Source organism: Anticarsia gemmatalis, chromosome 28 (genome assembly GCF_050436995.1).
Source record: "Anticarsia gemmatalis isolate Benzon Research Colony breed Stoneville strain chromosome 28, ilAntGemm2 primary, whole genome shotgun sequence".
NCBI classification, from domain to species: Eukaryota; Metazoa; Arthropoda; class Insecta; order Lepidoptera; family Erebidae; genus Anticarsia; species Anticarsia gemmatalis.
The window spans coordinates 2,155,485-2,178,353 of NC_134772.1; the positions used below are offsets into that span (position 1 = coordinate 2,155,485).

Here is a 22,869-nt window from a genome sequence, read left to right on the forward strand (position 1 = left end):
CTGGGTTATAACACGATACCTTCAGTAAGACTGGTTGGCAGACTTTCTAGCTTCTGTTTACGACTATCAAAAATCTTTGAAATACGACAGCCGGGACCCACAATTTAACTTGTTTTCCCAAACACGGAAGAACTCGATATGTATAAGATGGTCACCCATCCGCAGATCAACCTCGGCAAGCGTAGCTTAACCTCAGAAATTGATCCGCGCGGCTGTTGTTAACTAAGCCACGAGCTCCTCTCTTGTCATATTTACTGTACAAAATAAAGTACCGGGCCTATATTTCAAACAAAGTGAGCGTAGTCACCACGGTTAGTCACTCAACACTGCGAGTACAGGCTGACTCATTTATGACTATTTCTGTATCGTTCTAATTTGTTAGTTTGTTGCAAAATTCATGCTATCAGAGTAAGCGCCATCTTGCTTTTGTGAAGGTTGTTGTTTTTAATTCGTTGTTTAATAGCTTCTGTTATACAAAAGGTGTGAAAATATTTAAGTTCTTGGCAGATTAGGTGCCGTCCAATTAATCACGTGATGATGATTTTTACAACAAAATTGATTGGAAGTGACAAAACACTGTATATGCATACTAATCATAGCTTACTTTCACGACGTTTATTTCTAGGACAGCTAGAGTTTCCGAGTAGTCTGAAGTAGGTCCGTATTCCGACACAGCTGTTTGTAGGTTTGTAAGAATCATCTAAACATAATAATAAACAGCCATTTACCTATCGTCAAGTGACTTTGCAACATTTGACTTTTGAAAATCACATCATTATTTTACATATTTCTTTCACCAGTTACAATCCCACATCTGGGCAACGTTCTCTTCTCAAATTGTGGCGGGCTTAGGCCAAAAAAAGACGAAAGACTGATAAAAAAAATCGCCATAAATTTATTTATTTTTTTAACCAGCTACTGTACTGTACCCTTCTGGGCAAGAGTCTCCTGCCAAACTGCGAAACGGTTTTTTTTATCTAGCCTACTTCTGTGTCCCACTGCTGAGCAAAGGCCTCTCCTCTAGACTTCCACTCTAGACCAGTTCAAGACGACCAGTGGAAGAGTTAGGCGAAAAAAAATTAACGCATTAAAAAGTGAAATTCCATAACGACCGTCCTTGACATGTACAAAACATAAATATATGAAAGTTTATTATTTTGCAGAGAATACAGTAAATATAACGGTTTCATAAACAATGGAGTTTTCGACTGAATGGCTGTGAAAGTTTGTGTTTCGTACTAGTTTAGTTATTGTGTTTGAGTGTAGACGGTTCTTCAAAAAGGTTTCTTGATATTTCACTGCTGTGTAGAAAGTGTTTTAACCGACTTCAAAGAAAGAGGAGGTTCTAAATTTGTTTGTATGTCTTTTTATATATTTTATATTTGTTTATAGTTTGAAAAAAGATCAGTTGTGTAGTACTCGTAACCGGTCCTATATGACAACATGTATGTATTAGTATATAAGGGAAATTTGTAAGGATCGTATCAAGTGTCATTTTACTAAGTTAGCTAACCATGGCGTATTAAAGCTGGGCCTAGACCACATAACGAGTGTACCGTGTAATATAATCCACCGTGAAAATATATTGACTATATATTGACCATACCAAACAAAATCCCAAATATAGTATTTCTTTTTTATGATTTCTTTCTAATTCCAGACCCACTACACTGTCCATCTTCATCTCTTTCTTTCCTTTTACAGTTACAGTATTTTATTTCTCCTTCTCTTTCTATTGCAGCTCAACAGTCTTATGAACGAGCTCTTCGAGACGGTGACGGCTGTGTGCAATATGGACGAGAATAAGCCTGGCAGCTTCCCGACTGAACATTCCGACTCTAGTACTAGCGAAGGTAAGCTTATCATTATCTTTACCATCATCATCATCAACATTAACATCATCATTGTCTTAAACTTTTTTTTAAAAAAAATAACCCATTACTGTCCCACCTTGATCAAGTGTGGGTTGGGGATTTTGCATGCCCTTAGTAAATATGTTAAACAAATATTTGGCATGCAAGGCACGATGTTTTCCTTCACCGTTAGAGGAAGTGATAATTATTTCTAATACACACAAGACGAGCGTGTTCGTGTTTGAAAAAGATAAAAAGTCGATCCTAGTTGTTGTCCATTATGATAACAGTCGTAAAGTCATGCTTAAAACATTCTGGCGGCTTGAACCACTTTGGTATTAGGTTGACCACTAACCATACGGCAAAAAATAATTATAAAATACAAATGATCTTATATTTTACTTGTTATTGCACAAGCTTTGCTTAGGTTGGAATCAAGTGATCGTGAGTGACTTCTTCTTATTCATGTTATTTATATTTTTTTTTCCACAGAATCAGTAAAACTAACAAGAAGCTTAACAGAAAAGAGAAAAAACTACGTGCGTCGAGTCTCAACCAGGGTAGCGTACTTAGACCCGAAGAACATCAAACGTTTCCGCAACCAAACTTCAATTTGTTCATACAAATCAGAGATAATAGACAATCCGTACTCCACATTTCGATCTTGGAAATCATTTAGGACATCACAAGGAAACATTACAAAGATGGATACTGATTCAAAGTTTAATTTAACGGATTCTAAAGGGAATTTATTGACTATCAAAGATATGTTGGATAGTAGTGATAGTATGGATAATTTGAGTATTGATGAAAAGGCTGGGTGTGTGGATTTGCCGTTTGAGCCGAGAGAGAAGGGCTTGTTTAATCTGTGCTTGTTGGTTGGGTTGAATTATATGACGGGACAGGCGTATGTGAAGAGCACTTTTCCTAGTCAGGTGAGTTATATTTTAATATAATTTATTTAAAGCGTGTTAAAAAAACACTAGCTTTTAGAAATAGTCTTATGTCAAAGAGAATATACAAACGATGATTCAAAATTGTTTGATTGTAGGAGAAATATAAGGGATGATTCTTTGAAGTCTTAGTAAAGACTTAAGTTCGGATCCATGGCAAAAATTATAGTTTGGTGATCTGATCAGTTGATTAGATGGTTTTAAGTTTGGTACATATTAATGATATTTATTACTAAGGGACATTTTAGTAAGACCAGGGGCGTATGGTGAGGTCCTATGTGTGAAGAGGTTCCAAACAGTGGTTTTATCCTTAGTTCTATATTGGTAAAAATAAAAAAAACTATTAAATGGCCTTAGATGTGGTTTACCGTTCAATACTAAAGAAGTTGTGACTGCATCCAGTTATTGTGTATTCTAATCTCATACAAGATCTTTAACAAAAACTAGCTGACCCGCGCAACTTCGCTTGCGTCACATAAGAGAGAATAGGTCATAATTTTCCCCGTTGTTGTAACATTTTTTACTGGTACTCTGCTCCTATTGGTCGTAGCGTGATGATATATAGCCTTCCTCGATAAATGGGCTATATAGCATTGAAATAATTTTTCACATCGAACCAGTAATTCCTGAGATTAGCGCGTTCAAACAAACAAACAAACTCTTCAGCTTTATAATATTAGTATAGATATAAAAATCTTTCATCTAAACAAATTTTTAAACATTTTTTTTCAGGTTCAAGTGCCACCTCACATAGAGAACCTAGTCTTCCCGGAGACGATGAGCGCGGCTCCCAAGAGCGAGTGGTCGGTAGACGCTCGCAGTCTGCAGTGTTACTCACTAGTCCTCACTGATGAGAGAGGAGAACGTGCTTATGGGTGAGTCTGGTATTTTTAAAGACACGGTCTACTTAATAAGACTTAGTCTACTCGGAGATGCATGTAGTAAATTGAAGCAAGTGTGATCATATAAAATGCTGGTCTTCTCTGAGAAACCACCAGACCAGTTCTGCTCTAAAAGATAATTACTTAGCCACCGCAAAGAAACTTGTTTAGGACCTTGTGTTATTCAGCAATGTTGTAGTTAAAATATTTGAAGAACCTTAAGGGGCTTCTTGTTGTACATACATTAGGATGGTGGATGTAAAAATTATGACACAAGTCTTTAAATGTCATGTTTTCTCATGATGCTTTCATTCACAGAGAAATTTTAGATGCATTATATTTCAGATCATAATGTTCGTATCTTTAAACATAATATTATTGTATTTTCCAGTTATTGTCGCCGCGTGTTACCTGAGGGCGCCACCACCTGTCTACCACTATGCTACTGTCTTATTGGAAGGTACAGGGCTCCTGGCTTTTATTATAAGGTATGTACGAAAAACTTATATAAATAAAAATGAATCACCCAAATGTATGTACGCGTATAACCTTTGAACAACTAAACCGAATTAGATAAGTCTTTTTCAACGTTAGTCACTGTCAGGACAAGGTTTAGATGGGATCGATGGGATCAAAATTCCCACGGAAATGGAATCAACGGGATAAAATTCTACAATTTCTGGACGAAATCGGGCCAGTCCGCTAGTATTCAATATTACTATGTGCATACGTAAAATATTTGAGGTTTCTAAAGTTATGGATATGTGACATTGTAAATAAAAGCAGCAGTTTTTTTTGTACATCATTCTCACACTAAGAAATATCATAAAACCATATATATAAGTATGTATTTACATGTATATAAGTATGTTTATCAGTTATCTGGTTACCATAGTACAAGCTCTGCTTAGTTTGGAATCAAATGACCGTGTGTGAGTTGTCCAATAATAATATTTAATTATTTAATATTTTCTTCTTCCAGGTTCTAGAAGAAATAGAAGCCCACCACGGCCGTTCCGACGTGGAAATCCACTCGTTACTCCAGCAACTATATGACAACGACTTCCCCAACCCCGGCGAGGAGATCACAGTGGTGTACACGAACACACAAGACTACTGCAAGCACGTGGACGCTGATAATAATAATGTTAAAGGTGTCAGTCTGTGTGTCGACCTGCCTAGGTGAGAACTCCTAGCCGATATTCGGCTACGGTAGCCAGATTAATTACAACCATACAAATGTGCAGGACTTTGTTTATAATGTCCAAGTGTGTGCACAATACGCAGGTGTACAATACAATATCCCCAAAATTGTCTTGATTGAAATAACGTTTTATTGATATTTTCTGATATACCTATATTAGAATAATTCACGGTATATAATAAAAGGCTCGCCCCCTATTACATGGGATTAACATTATAAATGGCGAAAATGCGATGTATTTTATACACCTCCTTGTGCAACAGATATTATAACCGGAATGTTAATCCTGCTTCTACTTTATTTCGAAAGTAAATCCATATTATTTATGCATTAATATGTTATTAATTTGGAAATATTGTCATTTAAAAAAAGCAAAGTGAGTTTCTTGCCGTTTCTTCTCACGAGCAACAGCTTTTCCGAAACGGTGGTAGATAAAAAATATTTTGACGATTTCAAATACTTGTTAAAGTTTATGAAATAAAGAATATTTGACTTTGATTATTTGCAGGTTAAAAACCCTCAAGCGGCCCATAGAACCCCGGGTGGACGAAGACAATATGTCGTCGGTACTGGACGTGCTCGGCGCCGGTCTTCTCATTAAAGTGTTTGCCTCGCTGCTGCTGGAACGAAAGCTTATTATTATTGGAAACCATATGAGGTAGTTACTGTGAAATTACTGTTATTATTGTTAAAAAACGCTTTGTTATAGCTGATTTTGACATAATTGATTCAGTCAAACGCAAGATACACACAATTGATAAAGGTTTATTTTAGTTTTGCAAACTTTTATCAATTGTGTTGGTTTCATATGAAAAAAATATCGAAACTAGTTCAAAATCCCACTGTCAATGTTACCCAAATGATTCAAAGTTACCCAAATTGACCTTATATTATTTTAATATTTATAAAAAAGGTTTTTAGTTTGATCTGTCTACGACTATCTTACCCAGATTGACTGTACTTTAATTATATTACTACGTACATACTGATTTTGGAAGATGTGGCCATCTGTGGTCCAGTAGCGAAACTATTTTGGTGCCAAAAGTTTACAACGACTACTTAAATTTGAATGTGCTGTCATCTCTTGATTAGTAAAAGAATTAGTTACAACTTCAAACACAAGATGGCGTTGAAATTCACATTTGCAAGAGTATTAATTTTTCTTTTCACAATAATCCGAAAGTTACCAAAATTTTTATTTCATGACTTATTATGATACGATAATTTATTCAACAAGTATCTAAAAATCCGAACTGTATATGTCAAATGATTCTTATTTTAGTGTAGCACAAAAAAAAATACTTATATACTTACCGAATACATCTAAACCAATATTTTCCTCATTACAGGCTAGTATCATCCTGCATAGAAGCGCTCCAGTCGTCCCTGTACCCGTTCGTGTGGCAACAGCCGCTGATATCGTCCATACCTCACGAGATACAGCGCGAGGTGTTAGAGGCGCCTCTACCGATATTAGCTGGCATGCTGCATGCCGGCAACAGTGGGGATTTTAGTGATGTTATGTTTGATGAGGTAAGACACCTTTCTTGTTACTTGGAATTATAATATAAGTAAATGTTAAACGTAATAAAAAATTACAAAATATTGATAAATAATAATTTTCCCCGGTTTTGTTACATTTTTAATGGTACTCTGCTGCTATTGGTCGTAGCGTGATGTTATATAGCCTACTAGCTGACCCGCGCAACTTCGCTTGCGTCACATAAGAGAGAATGTGTCAAAATTTGACCCGTTTTTGTAACATTTTTAAATGGTACTCTGCTGCTGTTGGTCGTAGCGTGATGATATGTAGCCTATAGCCTTCCTCAATAAATAGGCTATCTAACACTGAAATAATTTTTCAAATCGGACCAGTAGATCCTGAGATTAGTGTGTTCAAACAAATAAACAAACAATCATAACTTTTAAACTCTCGCGCTGCATGTTTAATGTATAATAGAATACGGGAATTAACGTGAACACGCATTTTACCTTAAAATGCCTAACCACGGCGAGTGCAACCTGCGCCGAAACGTTAGGCATTTTAAGGTAAAATGCGTGTTCACGTTAATTCCCGTATTCTATTATACATTAAATAAACAAACAAACTCTAAAATTTTATAATATTGTATAGATAAATGCATTTTAAATCGAATTGAAATTTGATCTAACAGAAGTAAATATCGAGTTTAGAAACATAATTGTAATTAATTCATTAAGTAATAGGAATAAAAGCACGACCTTTATTCTTAGACTAAGTATCGAGAATTTACCGGGACCCACAATTTAACGTGCCTTCCGAAACACGGAGGAACTCGATATGTACAATACAGACACCCATCCAAAACAACCTTGGCAAGCGTTACTCAACCTCAGAGATTTAAACGCGGCTGTTGTTTGCTTGAAATACGAATAATATTAACACTAAATATTATTTTTTACAGGGCATGCTACTAGACCTCTCCCACCCATCAAAAGTCCTTATCTACCAAGGAGACGAGTCCACAATACTACCAACATCGTGCTACAAATCTTTGAAAACCTCACTACAAATGGAAACGTCCAAACACAGAGATGTACAAGACATTAAAACAAGAAATGTTATGATTTCCGAAGCCTTCTTGAGGTTTTTCGTAGAGATTTTGGGTGATTTTTGGCTGTTTTTCTCTGTGGGGGAGCTGAAAGACGGCGATCTGGGGAAGGGGGATGTGGTTTTTGATGTGAGTATTGTATTTTTACATTTGTTTTAACATAGACGGACAGAATTTAGCATTCATTTGTTTAATGACATACACAAATATAGTATATTTTAAGATTTTAAGATATCATAACGTAAATATTCTTGTTATTAATTTTTAATATTACTAGATTCTGAAAACATTTCTCGAGGTAAAAAGTTTTAAACTACTATGTGAATATTCAAAGACAATACCACAATATAGTTAACAAAATTCTATGTGTTATTCCAGGTTATAAGCTAGCCGTGTCATTTTATTAAAATCCTTTCAGTATCATTTTGGTGAAATAGTAACAAATTTTCACATTTATTATGTAATTGTGTTAGTATTATATATCTAAATTTGTATTAGTCATGCTTTATAAACTGAAATTTATTCACTATTTATATTCATTGTAGATTTGGTTTGAGTTGGTTTTTTTAATAACCATTTTTACCCCTAGAAAAATAAGTAAATACAATGCCTTAAAAAGGCATTTTCTGGATTCGATCCCTCAAATATTGCTTGAGACTAGTAACTAAAACGTATTTTAATAAACATCTTTCTTTTCAATTTACAGAAAGAAAACTTCATAAAAAGCGCGTCATCGAAACAGAACCAGTATTTCCTAGAATGGTTCACAGAGACGGCCATGTTCACCCATTTCATACAAAACATGGCCGCCACGTATCACCATAGACACGATGACGTCACATCCGCTCCGGACCTAGTCGACACGCCATTACCAAACTTCTACGAACTCTTCAACGAAAGGGTCAAAATAAGGTCAAATAAATCAATAAATAAAAGTTTAGATAATTCAAAATCGAATTATAAGAATGCTGTAAATAAAAAAGTGAAGTTTTTGAAAAGTAAGTTAAGAGATTTGGTCGCGTAAGTTCAGTTCAACAGCCGCGCGGATCTCTGAGGTTAAGCTACGCTTGCCGAGGTTGTGCTGTGGATGGACTATATTATATCGAGTTTCTCCGTGTTTCGGAAGGCACGTTAATTTGTCACGGCTGTCATTTTCAAAGATCTTTGAGAGTTACAGTAGTCAGAAGCTTGAAAGTCTGACAAACCAGTCTTGGTATCGTGTTATAACCCAGGTAACTGGGTTGTGGAGGTCAGATAGTCGCTCCATGTTAAATACTGGTATTCAGCTGTATCGTGTGAGACTGGAAGCCGACTCCAACATAGTTGGAAGAGGCTAGATGGTCGCGTATGTTTTTAAATTTGATTAGAAAAATGGATTTTGACTTCCACGTCCGTCCAACGATTGGAGTATACTTGGAGATAAAAAATAGTGAAAAAAAAATGGTTGTGATACCGCAACGTCAAATTGCCGGACGGTCATTAAAGACGTCACGTCAAAATGACGGATTGGAAAATTGTTGTTCTGTCAAATTGATCATCACTAACTAACACAAGAGGAAGGGGCATGTGGGCGTGGCGCGCGTGCCATATGAAGTATGTGTAGCTATACCTACCCTAGTACTACCCTAAGAGATGACACTAAAACCACGTAGATACAATTCCGATATAAAGCACAAAGTATTAGTGCAAAATACGACTCTAATGTCATTGAAATATGACTGGTCATTTTAATTTGTAATAGGCGCCTACAACCAGTTGCGGAGGCGCCCATAGCCAGTTGCGCTCACCGGTCGGTTAACGATCTGTAGGTTAAGTAACCATTGGCGCGGTCATTCCATAGATGGGTGACCGCATAGTGGTATTTGAACCGGGCGTCTCCGTGCTTCGGAGGGCACGTAAAAAGTTGGTCCCGGTTGTTGTCTACTAAGATAACAGTCGTTAAGCCACGTCAAAGACCTCTCGGGTGGCTTGAACAACGTTGACACTAGGTTGACCACTAACCATACGACAAACAAAAAAAGTCGTTTATTCCTTTTCATATTTCAGTGTGCGTTTTCATCGGCTGAGTTTGGCGACAGCCATCTTCAATGAATTAGTATGACATGCCCTTTCCTCTTGCGTTAGTTATTCTGTGGTCAAAATAATGTACTGATGAAATAAATTGATTGTCACGTTTATTTCATATACTACGATAAAATGTCACACTGAAAAAGACTATATTTTTTGTTGCTTCGAAGTGACTTGTTAAAAAAATTGCTTTTTAGTAAAAATGTATTGAAATTTAACTTGTAAATTTTATCTCTGGCTATAAATAAATAAATAAATAAATATTATTGGACAACTCACACACGGTCATTTGATTCCAAACTAAGCAGAGCTTGTACTATGGTAACCAAATAACTGATAAACATACTTATATACTTCTAAATATATACTTATATAGATAAATTGACAACCAGGCTCAGAACAAATACTCGTGCTCATCACACAAAGAATGAATTAAATACTATTATGCCTCTATAAGTGCTCTTAAAAAAATGAAATAATTACTTAAATATTTTGCCACTTATTGCTTTAATAAAGACCAGTGTGATAATAATTAAAAGATGATTTTAATTAAAAATTTAATGTGAAAAATAACCATTCCATTCAAATTTCGATACCCAGGTGATACATATTTATATCGAGTTAATTATTTATTTATTTTTATTTTTGATCAGTGGTTTAAAATGCTTTTATTAAAAAAAAAGTATATAATTCGATTTCCAATATACGTATCTCAGTTGACAACTAGTGTATGTCAAATTAATGGTCACTATTCATTACATTGCTGCTTTGACGTAACGTGTTAATCGCTATAATGTTAAAGAGAAAACAATGTACAGCATAGTGGCTTTCAAATAGTTGTCAACTTAGATACGTGATACGCATATTGGAAATCGAATAATAGACTTTTTTATATAGCCTGATAGCCTGAGCATACAATTAAAGCATTTTTAAACTCTGAAGAAACTCTGAGTTTAAAAATTAAATATAACTATCATAACTTTTAAAAACTGTCTCGTTTCATGTTTAATATATTATAGGATACAGGAATTAACGCGAACACGCATTTTACCTTAAAATGCCTAACGTTTCGGCGCAGGTTGCACTCGCCGTGGTCCCAGGCTGACTGGAGAAAGATTATGTGTTCGCGTTAATTCCCGTATTCTATTATATATTAGGTCGGGGAAAAAGTCTTTTCGCATAACTTGTAATAAAATATCTTTGGCTTCAAGAATCACAAATGAGTACACGGTTCATTAGGTTTCTTTCAGTGAGCCCTTGAGGTACCCAAATATCGAGCTTTTTTGTGTAGAGAAAAGATTTTATTACAAGTTCATACATACTATAATGCGAAAAAACTTTCCCCGACCCAATATTATTATCTCTTTATAATACCTTGCTTTAAAATACTACAAAAATCTAGAATTTGTTTAAAATTCCTAAGATTTTTCATTCAGTAGTAGCCCGGAGTTAGGAACTGTGCCTTTAAGACGGCATTAAGCCTATTTGAGACTTGAGGTGTCGCCTCTGCCTACCCAATAATGGTAAAAAGGCGTTTTATTTTAAGTTATTATAAATGTAATATAAATTATCATAATCTCCTGTAAAGATCTTTGTTTTAGTTTAATTTAAGCTTTTTTTATATGGAATTTAGAGGCATTTTTATAATAAAAATAATGAAGAATTTCTCCCTTGAAATACTAATCTACAACCTTTCCTGAATCCAGTAGATATACTGGATTCCGTGTTTCGGAAGGCACGTTAAATTGTGGGTCCCGGCTGTCATTTTCGAAGATCTTTGACAGTCGTTAACAGTAGTCAGAAGCTTGAAAGTCTGACAACCAGTCTTACCGAAGGGTATCGTGTTATAACCCAGATAACTGGGTTGTGGAGGTCAGATAGACTGTCGCTTCATGTAAAATACTGGTATCCAGCTGCATTCGGTGAGACTGGAAGCCGACTCCAACATAGTTTGGAAGAAAGGCTAGACTGATATATAGTGCCCGGTGTATGACAATAGGCTCGCCCCCTATTACATGGCACTAACATTGTTAATGGCGAAACGTGGGTGTATTTCTTACACCTTCGGGAATAACAAAAGTTACGGTATAATTAAACCCTCTTATTCATAAAAATATATGAAGTTATGAAAGTTTTATAAAGTTTTGTTTCTTGCACTCCTTAGAGAAATGAAAAAGAGAAAACATATTATAGTAGTTGTGTAACTAAAATAGGTTTATAGTGTGTTTATGAATAAGAGGGGAAAATGTTTATTACGGCATTATAGTTTGCAACTGAATAGAGAGCCTTGGCAATATTTATTAAGAATATAATTAATAATACTGTATATTTTCAAAATAAAGTATCTGTATCAAACAGGCCACCGTCAGCTGCATAAGGCAAGTCACTGATGTTTTATATTCTGTTGTTGTCTACCTCCAGCCGCGAACCTTGCATACAAGACGTCTCTACTTAGTTGTTAGACTATATTAGTCAACTGAAATACCCAACACGCTAATTGTATTTTGTGTCCGTTGTTTGTATGTTTGTAAAAGTCCCTTATATACAAAAATGTTTTTTATAGCAGAATATGACAATATTATAGTTAAGTTATAGTATCGCAGCTTTGATTCCCAGTTGATGTATTTGTTTGTATGTTTGTTATAAAAATGCCTGTAAAATTATTCTGTAATATTCGTATATACATGTTGTATAAGTAATACATCACATTTATCTCTTATTAAATGTATTAAGTTAATAACTTGGTATTATTTTAACCCTCTTTAACCGATTTCACAAAAGGAGGTTCAAAGTTTCCTGGAATAAAAATCACACATAAAACCGGATAGCTATCTAGAAATTTATTTTTTATTAATTTTTAATTAATATTATTGGTTCCCATAGCAGGTGACGCTCAAACTATTTTTGCAGTACATTTTAAACGTCAAACTTTCGATACTCCATAGTATCAAATGGCGTTCATAGTCAGTTTCGCTCACCGGTCGGTAAATAATCAGTGGGTTAAGCAACACTTGGCGCGGTCATTATATAGATGGGTGAGCACATAGTGGTTTATACTGAGCGTCGGAGGTTACGTAAAAAGTCGGTCCTGGTTGTTGTCAATTAAGATAACAATCGTTAAGCCATGTCAAAATATTTTCGTGGGGCTTGAACAACTTAGACACTAGGTTGATCACTAACCATATTATAATAAAACTAGCTTTTTCCCGTGACTTTTTCCCCTATTCTATCCCCTTGGGGGTAGAATAAGTAGAATTGATCTAAATCCTTTTTAGCATAAAATTTTCATTATCTATTCTTGAAACTAAAACAGGATATTATTCTCGTAACTGACCTTAGTCAAGTCACGTGAAATCTTTATATAATATTAGAATATAACACCTAGCAACAAAAAGCTTCAAAACTTGCCTTGTCATCTTAAAACTTGAATTCAAATCCGTTATTTTATATTATCGTATGGTTAGTGGTCAACCTAGTGTCAAAGTTATTCAAGCCAAGCAGACATGGTTTAACGACTGTTATCTTAATTGACAACAACCGGGACCGACTTTTTACGTGCCCTCCGAAGCACGGAGACGCTCAGTTCAAATACCACTATGCGGCCACCCATCTATGGAATGTCCGCGCCAAGGTTTCTTAACCCAATGGTCGTTTACCGATCGGTAAGCGCAACTGGCTATGGGCGCCTTGGATAAACGATAATAAATTCACTCAATCCAATTAGGTACATAATATCCTAATCTATACTAATATTATAAAGCTGAAGAGTTTGTTTGTTTGTTTGTTTGAACGCGCTAATCTCGGGAACTACTGGTCCGATCTGAAAAAATATTTCAGTGTGAGATAGCCCATTTATCGAGGAAGGCTATAGGCTATGTATCATTACACTACAACCAATAGGAGCAGAGTACCAGTGAAAAATGTTACAAAAGCGGGAAAAATTATGATTCTCTTATGTGACGCAAGCGAAGTTGCGCGGGTCAGCTACTGTCAGCTAGTAGATAATAAAGTTTGGATTCGAACCTGAGGCCTCTATGTGACAATCGCATATACCCTTAAACATACATTTAGATAACTATCATCATTGCACAAATAGCCAATATGTCAAAAGACTTGTTTAATTATTTCCCCAGTAATGATATCCGCCGGATAAATATGAAATAACTTGCTCAGTAAATAAATTACAAATAGCCAGTTATACTTACAACGCAACGCTATCCAAGTTTGTTAAGCCCATTAATGTCCCACTGCTGGGCAAGGGTCTCCTCCCGTAATGAGGGAAGGTTAAGTCTTGAGTCCACCACGCTGGCCAAGTGCGGGTTGGGGACTTTGCATACCTTCAAGAACTGTTCTAAAGAACTCTCAGGCATGCAAGGTTGCATCACGATGTTTTCCTTCAACGTTAGAACAAGTGATAATTATTTCTAATACACTTTTAAGTCATTGGTGTGTTGCCTCGAGTTCAAACTATTGAATTACAATAAGTTATATTATTTAAAATTCAACAATAATCAAATATTTGTAACCTCGAATTAAATAATTATATATCTAAGGATTAATTTAGGCATAAATATTTAAAATAATATATTAACTAACAAAATCGGGGGCGTATTTAATCAAAATATATGATTTATTCCGACACATTTCGTCAAAATTATTCAAGAAGTGATTCTTAATAAAATTCATTATTAAAATTGATATATTATTTTAAATATATAGATTTATCATTTTGATAAAAGGATTTTCATATAGTATCATTGATATATCTATATGTATAAATAAAATTGAAGTGTCTGTCTATAACTTCAAAATAACTACGCTTTTTATAGTGCTAATAACATAGTCTTTTAATAGTAACATAATTTCAGGGCAGAAACAACTATTAACACTTTTTGTCTGTCTTTCGCTACGTTCGGGGTGTAATCTACAGAACGGCAAAACAGATTTTAATAAAAATTCACTAGCAGATAGCACTAGTTTATACATAAGTAGACGTTATGACTATCAAACCTGAAGGTGTTAGGCAGGGGCGCCATTAACCTTAATTAACTTTTAAATTAATTTTAGTATCATATAAAAGGCGAGCCTTTAGCCATCTATTAGCTAAATCTAAATACCCTACAAAAATATGCAAAACGAGAGCAAAAATTGACGAGTGAATCTGCGGGTCAAAATTAGTTTAAAAATAATCAATTTGTCATCAAAAATAAAGGATTTTTTAACAATTCTCTTCATCAATAAAGTTTCACAACTCTGAATCGATAATTTACTTTAAAATCAGTTTGATGTTTCGAAATTGACATTGGAATTTGTTTTAAAACGATCATAATATTGTTTGGTAACTGTCATGGCGTCGTTTTATTACCACATTTCCTGTTAAAGTTTGTAGCACACGTATTTAAGCGTAACAACAGCCAAACAGATTGATCTCTCACGTTAAACTACGCTTGCCGAGGTTGGTCTGTAGATGGGTGACTATATTATATAGGGTGTCCGGTGGCAGAATTTGGATTTCAAAATCAGATAATAAGAAAACTACAAAATATTTATTTTTATTTCAATGATAATAATAAAGCAGGGAAGTGCGGGTTTTATTTCTTAAAAATTATGTCGTCCAAATGTTGACCGTTACGTCGGACACACTCTTGGAATCGTGCTTCAGTATTCCGCGCCACTCGCTGGAGAAGAGACGTCGGGATACCATTCACCTCGCGAACGATATTTTCTTTTAATGCTGAGATGGTCGGCGGGGCTAACCTTTACTTTTGAGGTACCCCCACAGAAAAAAGTCCATCGGAGTAAGATCTGGCGACCTGGTGGGGGGTGGGGTGGGGGTACCTCAAAAGTAAAGTTTATGAAACAGCCCCGCCGACCATCTCAGCATTAAAAGAAAATATCGTTCGCGAGGTGAATGGTATCCCGACGTCTCTTCTCCAGCGAGTGGCGCGGAATACTGAAGCACGATTCCAAGAGTGTGTCCGTCGTAACGGTCAACATTTGGACGACATAATTTTTAAGAAATAAAACCCGCACTTCCCTGCTTTATTATTATCATTGAAATAAAAATAAATATTTTGTAGTTTTCTTATTATCTGATTTTGAAATCCAAATTCTGCCACCGGACACCCTATATATACTTAGTTCCTCCGTGTTTCGGAAGGCACGTTAAATTGTGGGTCCCGGCTGTTATTTTCAAAGATATTTGACAGTCGTTACCTGTAGTCAGAAGCTTGAAAGTCTGACAACCAGTCTTACTGAGTATCGTGTTATAACCCAGGTAACTGGTTTGTGGAGGTCCGATGGTCGCTCCATGGAAAATACTGGTATTCAGCTGCATCCGGTGAGACTGGAAGCCGACTACAACATAGTTGGAAGAAAGGGTAGACTGATGACGATGTCGTAACACACACTCATGTGTTGTAGTTAATTCTAGTTGTAGTTTGTGTCCGTTGTTTGTATGTTTGTAAAAGTCCCCGCGACACAAGAACAATTCTTAGTGCGGGAGTCGACTTTTTTAAAAACAAATACACCTTTGCCTATATCTTAGTGTATAAGACGCTGTATTGTTGAATAAATATTAAATAAAATATTAATGGACAACTCACACACGGTCATTTGATTCCAAACTAAGCAGAGCTTGTACTATGGTAACCAAATAACTGATAAACATACTTATATACTTCTAAATACATACTTATATAGATACATTAACATCCAGGCTCAGAACAAATACTCGTGCTCATCACACAAAGATTTGTCCCGGGTGGGATTCGAACCCACCACACGCGGCGCCACGGTTGTTGCGGCGAGGTGACCGCTTAAACCACTGCGCCAAATGTGCAGTTAATATCACATATTTTTTCAATAATAACACATACATATTTTTTCATTCACATTTTCATTAAAATGAAAAAAGATATGTGTGCTGTTACTTTATAACGATGTCAAATAATCTAGAATCGTCTTTTTACGAAAATTCTTTATCTCGGTCACCATTTCCCTTAATAATGTTATTTTCTTTCGTAAGTTAAGATAGTTTATTATTATGTGTTAATTTAGAGTAATTAATTAAATAGATGTTTGGACAGTTTGTGCTTAAACCAGATAACTAATAAATATACTTATAGTTGTAGTTTAACTTTGGAAAATATTACTCCTGTTTTCTTCTTTCTTGACATAGTACCTAGTTAGGTAATATTCTTACCCTCTTATTCATAAAACACTATAAACTTATTTCACTTAAAAAACTACTACAATATGTTTTCTCTTTTGCATTTCGCTAAGGAGTGAAAGAAACAAAATTCTTTATAATTCTTTCATAATTTCGTATATTTAACGACTGTTATCTTAATTGACAACAACCGGGACCGACTTTTTACGTGCCCTCCGAAGCACGGAGACGCTCAATTCAAATACCACTATGCTGTCACCCATCTATAGAATGACCGCGCTAAGTGTTGCTTAACCCACAGATCGTTTACCGACCAGTGAGCGCACCTGGCTATGAGCGATGGTTTTTTGTATATAATACACTAAAATCACGTCTTTTCCAGCAGTAGGCAGAGAGCAGGAATGACTATTTGGTACTTGAAAAAAATATGATAACAAAATGGGCATCAATCTTTCCACTATTTAATTTTAATCTGCGTCTCTTATCCGACGTTGCTAAAATCTTACACAATGATACAAAGAATTCCTTTGTTACCCGTCCATAAGAGTATAAAGAATGATGGCAATATATACCAGACATATCGCGAGTTATTTATTAAAATTGAACGAGTATCGCCTGACCTTTGGGTTGTGGAATGTACAGGCACACACATCAGTGATATTGACGAAACGTCTATTGTATCTATACTAATCTATACTAATATTATAAAGCTGAAGAGTTTGTTTGTTTGTTTGAACGCGCTAATCTCAGGAACTATTGATCCGATTTCAAAAATTCTTTCAGTGTTGGATAGCCCATTTATTGAGAAAGGTTATAGGCTATATATCATCACGCTACGACCAATAGGAGCAGAGAAGCAATAAAAAATGTTACAAAAACGGGGGAAATTCTCTCTTATGTGACGCAAGCGAAGCTGCGCGGGTCAGCTAGTCAGTGATATTGACAAAACGTCTATTGTATAAGAAAATAAAATAAATTTAACCCGTTAATGTCCCACTGCTGGGCAAGGGTCTCCTCCCGTAATGAGGGAGGGGTTAGGCCTTGAGTCCACCACGCTGGCCAAGTGCGGGTTGGGGACTTTGCATGCCCTCAATAAATGTTTTAAACAAATTTTAGGCATGTAAGGTTATTGTATAAGACGCATTAATATTTTAATAATATTTTTAAGCTCGTGGCTTAGTTAACAACAGCCGCGCGGATCGATCTTTGAGGTTAAGCAAACCTTGTCGAGGTTGATTTGTGGATGGGTGACCATCTTATACATATCGACTTCCTCCGTGTTTTGGAAGGTGAGGAAGAATTGTGGTTCCCGGCTATCGTTTTCGAAGATCTTTGACAGTCGTTAACAGCAGTCAGAAGTACGAAAGTCTGACAACCAGTCTTACCGAAGGGTATCGTGTTATATCCCAGGTAACTGGGTTGTGGAGATCAGATAGGTAGTGGCTCCATGTAAAACACTGGTATTCAGCTGCATCCGGCGAGATTAGAAGCCTACTCTAACATAGCTTGGAAGAAAGGCTAAGCTGATATAGTATACCGAGAGCAGCAGGCAGCCTACCGAAAAAAAATTTTTGACATGATTCTGATGCTTATGGCGTTGAAATTTTTCATCGTCTTTTTCTTGATTTTTCCAACGTTTTTTATGCATTTTTTTACATTTTTGATATTATTTCTTTACTTCTACCTAAAATCCCTCGATTCCTTGTTTTTATCAAAAAAACAGCATTGGATTAAAGGTTTAACTCGTCACCGAATAGGCGTCGCGAGTGAGCGGAGCGGCGCCGGCGACTCTCTTTGATAGTTCGAGCAATTCGCTCGCGGAAGACGGAAGCTCTTCACCGGTATCGTTATATCGTGTTCGTCGTGTCGTGTGTGAACTGTTGTTTATTATTGTTTATTATTACTTGTCATTGTGTTGTTAGTACTTTTATTGTTATTATTCTTGTTAATGTTGTTTTGAAAGTGCAGTTGTGTTTGTGAATACGAAGAATAGTTGATGTGTTATGGTGAAGCACGTGGAAGTGCACGGCGTGCTCTGCATCTACGTCCAGAATCCAAAAGGTACCAAAACTCTCGCTATACACCGGGTAATTGCGTGTTCATTGACATTGATAACAATTTTTAGCACTTTCTTATTATTGGTTACATTTTGCTATTATTGTTTGATTTCACGTAAGCCAAGTAGGTAGGTACCTACCTACTTAGGACGCGGAGTATCCAATCGGAGGTACCGCGTCCTGGCCACTTTATGGTGACAGTTGAAGGAACACCGTCAGGTTTTTAGTCGGTATGCCCAAATTTAAAAGCCGGAACGCCTAGCCGGCGGGAGAGCCCGACAGACCCCCGCTACCTCCCTGGAGCGGGACATGCAGTAATGCATTTTCCTGACGAAAAAAAAAAAAAAAAAAAAAGGTACCTACCTACTTACAATTTAACAATGAGCTATTTTAACGGGCCTACTTACGATACAATAAGCGATACATAAGATTGTTATCGAATGATAGCGTTGCATACTTATAAGCGAGGGCATAGACGTGGTTGTACGCGTACGTACCTACGACGCGTCGCGACCTGTCGTCAGCGGTACAGTAGGTATGTGGGTAGTTCGCGCGCGGCGTGAACCGTGAACTACCCACATACATCAACAATACGATAAGCAATTTCATAGGCGTGCGCGGTGATAGATCGCGTTGTTCACTATACATTGAGCGCTCAAAAGTTACGAACTCGGGAACCCATCATTTCCGAGAAATATCGTTGGAGTAAAGTTCGCGCTTACAGAGTCACAATCTTACCTTTGAAGTTTTCGTTTTGCCGTCATTTATACCCTGTATGTATGACTAGCTGACCCGCGCAACTTTCCCCACATAAGAGAGAATGGGTCATAATTTTCCCCGTTTTTGTAACACTTTTCGTTGCTACTCCGCTCCTAATGGCCGTAACGTGAAGTTATAGAGCCTAATAGCCTATAGCTTTCCTCGATAAATGGTATATTCAACAGAAACATATGCTTTCAATTCTGACCAGTAGTTCTTGAGTTTCGGGTTCAAACAAACAAACTCTTCAGCTTAATAATATTAGTATAGATAATACTGTATAGTTAACATTCGAAAAAACACAAAATAAGTGAACACTTTTGTTGGCGACCGTCCCCGCATTCCTGAGAGTTGAAATATTAATGTTTTACTTAACCGTAACATCTCTATCTTATATTTACATAATGACGTACATATATACATAAATATATATACAAATATACGCAATAGTCCAACAGTTTATGAGGACGACTGTTTCATATACTTACGTCTGGTATCGTGTCTGTCATTGGTCCTAAGATTTTCAAGAAACAATATATTTTTTTAATCCATTTAATAGTTTAGTACATTTATTGAGGGCATGCAAAGTCCCCAACCCGCACTTGGCCATCGTGATGGACTCAAGGCCTTACCACTCCTTCTCGTTTGGAAGGAGACCCTTGCCCTGCAGTGGGGCAGTAATGAGTTAAAAAAAAAGCAGAATTAAATGATTAATTTATTTAGGAAAAGAAGTGGGAAAAGCCTTTGCCTTTGGAAAAGCAGTGGGAAGATAATGGGCAAATAAGTAAAAAATATTGACAATTATGATAGTTCTAACAATTAAGTGCAGTAGCTTAATTTTCTATAGTTGGAGCTATCGAGTCTTGACAGTATGACATTTAACATGTATGTACTTGAAATATTAGGTCGGGGAAAAAGTCTTTTTGCATTATGATATGTATGAACTTGTAATAAAATCTTTTCTCTACACAAAGAAGCTCGATATTTGGGTACCCCACGAGCTCCCTGAAAGAAACCTAATGAACCGTGTACATATTTGTGATTCTTGAAGCCAAAGAGATTTTATTACAAGTTCATACATACTATAAGAGCGCGTTCTCATTATGTCGTAACGATTAATTTATCGTTGGACGACTGTCGTCTCTAGCTGTTCCCGTATGCGAAAAGACTTTTTCCCCGACCTAATATTAGTTTCTACGGCATCCGCTAATTCTTACGCTGTCGTCACAACATTTGTCGATACCTAACAGGTTATCGTTAGTCGATAATGGTAGAAAATCGCTCTTCTGAACTAATTCACTTTCTTTTACATACATACATAAAATCACGCCCTTTTTACGTGGGGGTAAGCAAAGACTAGAGAACGCCACTTCCTTATCCTTACAAACTTTCCTTGCCTCATTCACATTCATACATCTTACCTGGGTAATACACTTACTTTACCTACTTGAAAAGGGTTTTATATATCAGGCGTGAAGGTTTATAGACATAATAAATTATGTTGAGATATAGTAGGTAAACTTCGCTATAAATCTTTATAGTTCTTCGAAATTGAAGCCTATTGGTAAATTTCTTAGGAAAAAAATATGTGATCAAAAATCCACATTTTTCCTTATACGGTCATAGTCATTGAATTATTGCCTCTGTGGTGCAGTAGGTAGTGTATCCGAATGCTGACTACGAGGTATCGGTTTCGATTCCCAGGTCGAACAAAAGTGCTGTTGCTCTTTTTCTAATTTATATTACGCTAGCTGACTTCGCAAACTTCGTATCGCCTAAAGGCCCATTTAGACGGGGAGAGTTTCTCGTACGGTTCCGAGCGAGAAACTATGCGCTACTATCACAAGCAATAATCGCCATAACACAATCGTATCAAAATGTTTACATACAGGCAAGAATTAAAATCTCGCCTACGATTATGTCATACGAGATTCGCTTATGACTTATCGCTAGGCGATAATTGCCTATGTCTGTTTACACAACGAAGGTATAGTAAGCAGATTGTTGCTTACGAGAATCTTAACTTGTATTAACACGATCTCGTGTGACATATTTTCAAGTTGATACGAGTATCGTACAAATCAGTTTGAATCGTTTTTAGTGCGAGATTTGTCATTCGAGTTTAGTGATCAGATGAACTCCGATGTGAACTCCGATGCCCGATTCTCCATTTTCGAGAACTGATAGCGACACACAGTGGTGGAATTCAAGCATGCAAGATGATTTTCCAAATGATTCAACCAATGCACAATAATAATTTTTTTCCAAATAATATCTCTATATTAAGTTGATTTATTATAAGCTAATTGGCATTTATTTGTTTTGTAATCTACCTTATTAAAGTAAGACTGATTTTGAATATATACTTAGGCAATCTTTTTTTTTTCTTTATTTATGATCTTTTGATGGCACTCTAAATATTTCTGATAATGTTTGAAATGAATCTCCTGTAGCCAAATATTTTAAAGTTATTTCCAATTTTGTACGAGCGGGTATAGCTTGACGCATATTTGTGTTACTTTTTTGTATAGATGGTCCAATTTCTTGAACTAAATAATTATATATGAGTTGAGTTTTCGTAAGCCGAAACATATTTTTGAATGTCTCTTCATCTTCCAATTGTAATTCAAGGCACAACGTGTTAGATGCTCCCAAATCATTTCTTCTAGCTATCCATTTTTAACCCAACACGTTTTCTTCTTTTTCCGTTTAACTAATTCTTGCCTTAGAAGAGCAGATATAATTAAAACACCCTCGCGCACTGCACTCATGGTAGCAAGTGGCATAAAATCTCGAAATACGATTATTGCTTTGAAATTATGTTTACACGGACATAACAATATTCCATTGCAAGGAAATTCTCGCCCAAAACAACGAGCGAGGAGAGCGAATGTTTAGACGAAAAAAATGATTTATATTCTTTCGACAATCGTATCTTCGAGACGACAAACTCTCCCCGTCTAAATGGGCCTTAACAGTACCTCGATTCTCTACCACTATCGACTACCGACAACCGGCTAGCTATCGAATTTGACATTTAGAATGTACTGCCAAAATGTTTCCTACGACACCCGTCAGAGGCGCTGATCAGATTTTTCATACAAAATTTCTCGATGACAGTTCGGTTGTCGGTAGTCGATAGTAGTAGAGAATCGAGGCACTGCTCATTCCTTTTCCTTTTTTTCTCCGTATGAACCATCCCCGTACTTCAAGGCAACTGACGTGGCGTAACGACTGTTATCTTAATTTACAATAACTGGGACCGACTTTTTACGTATCCTCTAAAGCACGGAGACCCCTGTTTACGCGGTCACCCATCTATGGAATGACTGC

General features: G+C 36.2%; 2 protein-coding genes across 2 annotated transcripts in view; both read left to right on the forward strand.

The window, feature by feature from the left end:
* Positions 1-12,289, forward strand: part of LOC142984783 (uncharacterized) — a 78,613-nt gene extending 66,324 nt beyond the window's left edge. Inside the window, exons 3-11 of the mRNA XM_076132598.1 lie at positions 1,742-1,853; positions 2,346-2,788; positions 3,539-3,681; positions 4,079-4,175; positions 4,670-4,869; positions 5,400-5,549; positions 6,241-6,424; positions 7,336-7,611; positions 8,189-12,289. Coding sequence (XP_075988713.1) covers positions 1,742-1,853; positions 2,346-2,788; positions 3,539-3,681; positions 4,079-4,175; positions 4,670-4,869; positions 5,400-5,549; positions 6,241-6,424; positions 7,336-7,611; positions 8,189-8,506 — 1,923 coding nt within the window. The 3' untranslated portion in view covers positions 8,507-12,289. The remainder of the gene's footprint in view (positions 1-1,741; positions 1,854-2,345; positions 2,789-3,538; positions 3,682-4,078; positions 4,176-4,669; positions 4,870-5,399; positions 5,550-6,240; positions 6,425-7,335; positions 7,612-8,188) is intronic.
* LOC142984784 (uncharacterized) overlaps positions 1-22,869 on the forward strand; it is a 391,275-nt gene that overhangs the window by 46,115 nt on the left and 322,291 nt on the right. The gene's annotated exons all lie outside the window — the stretch shown is intronic.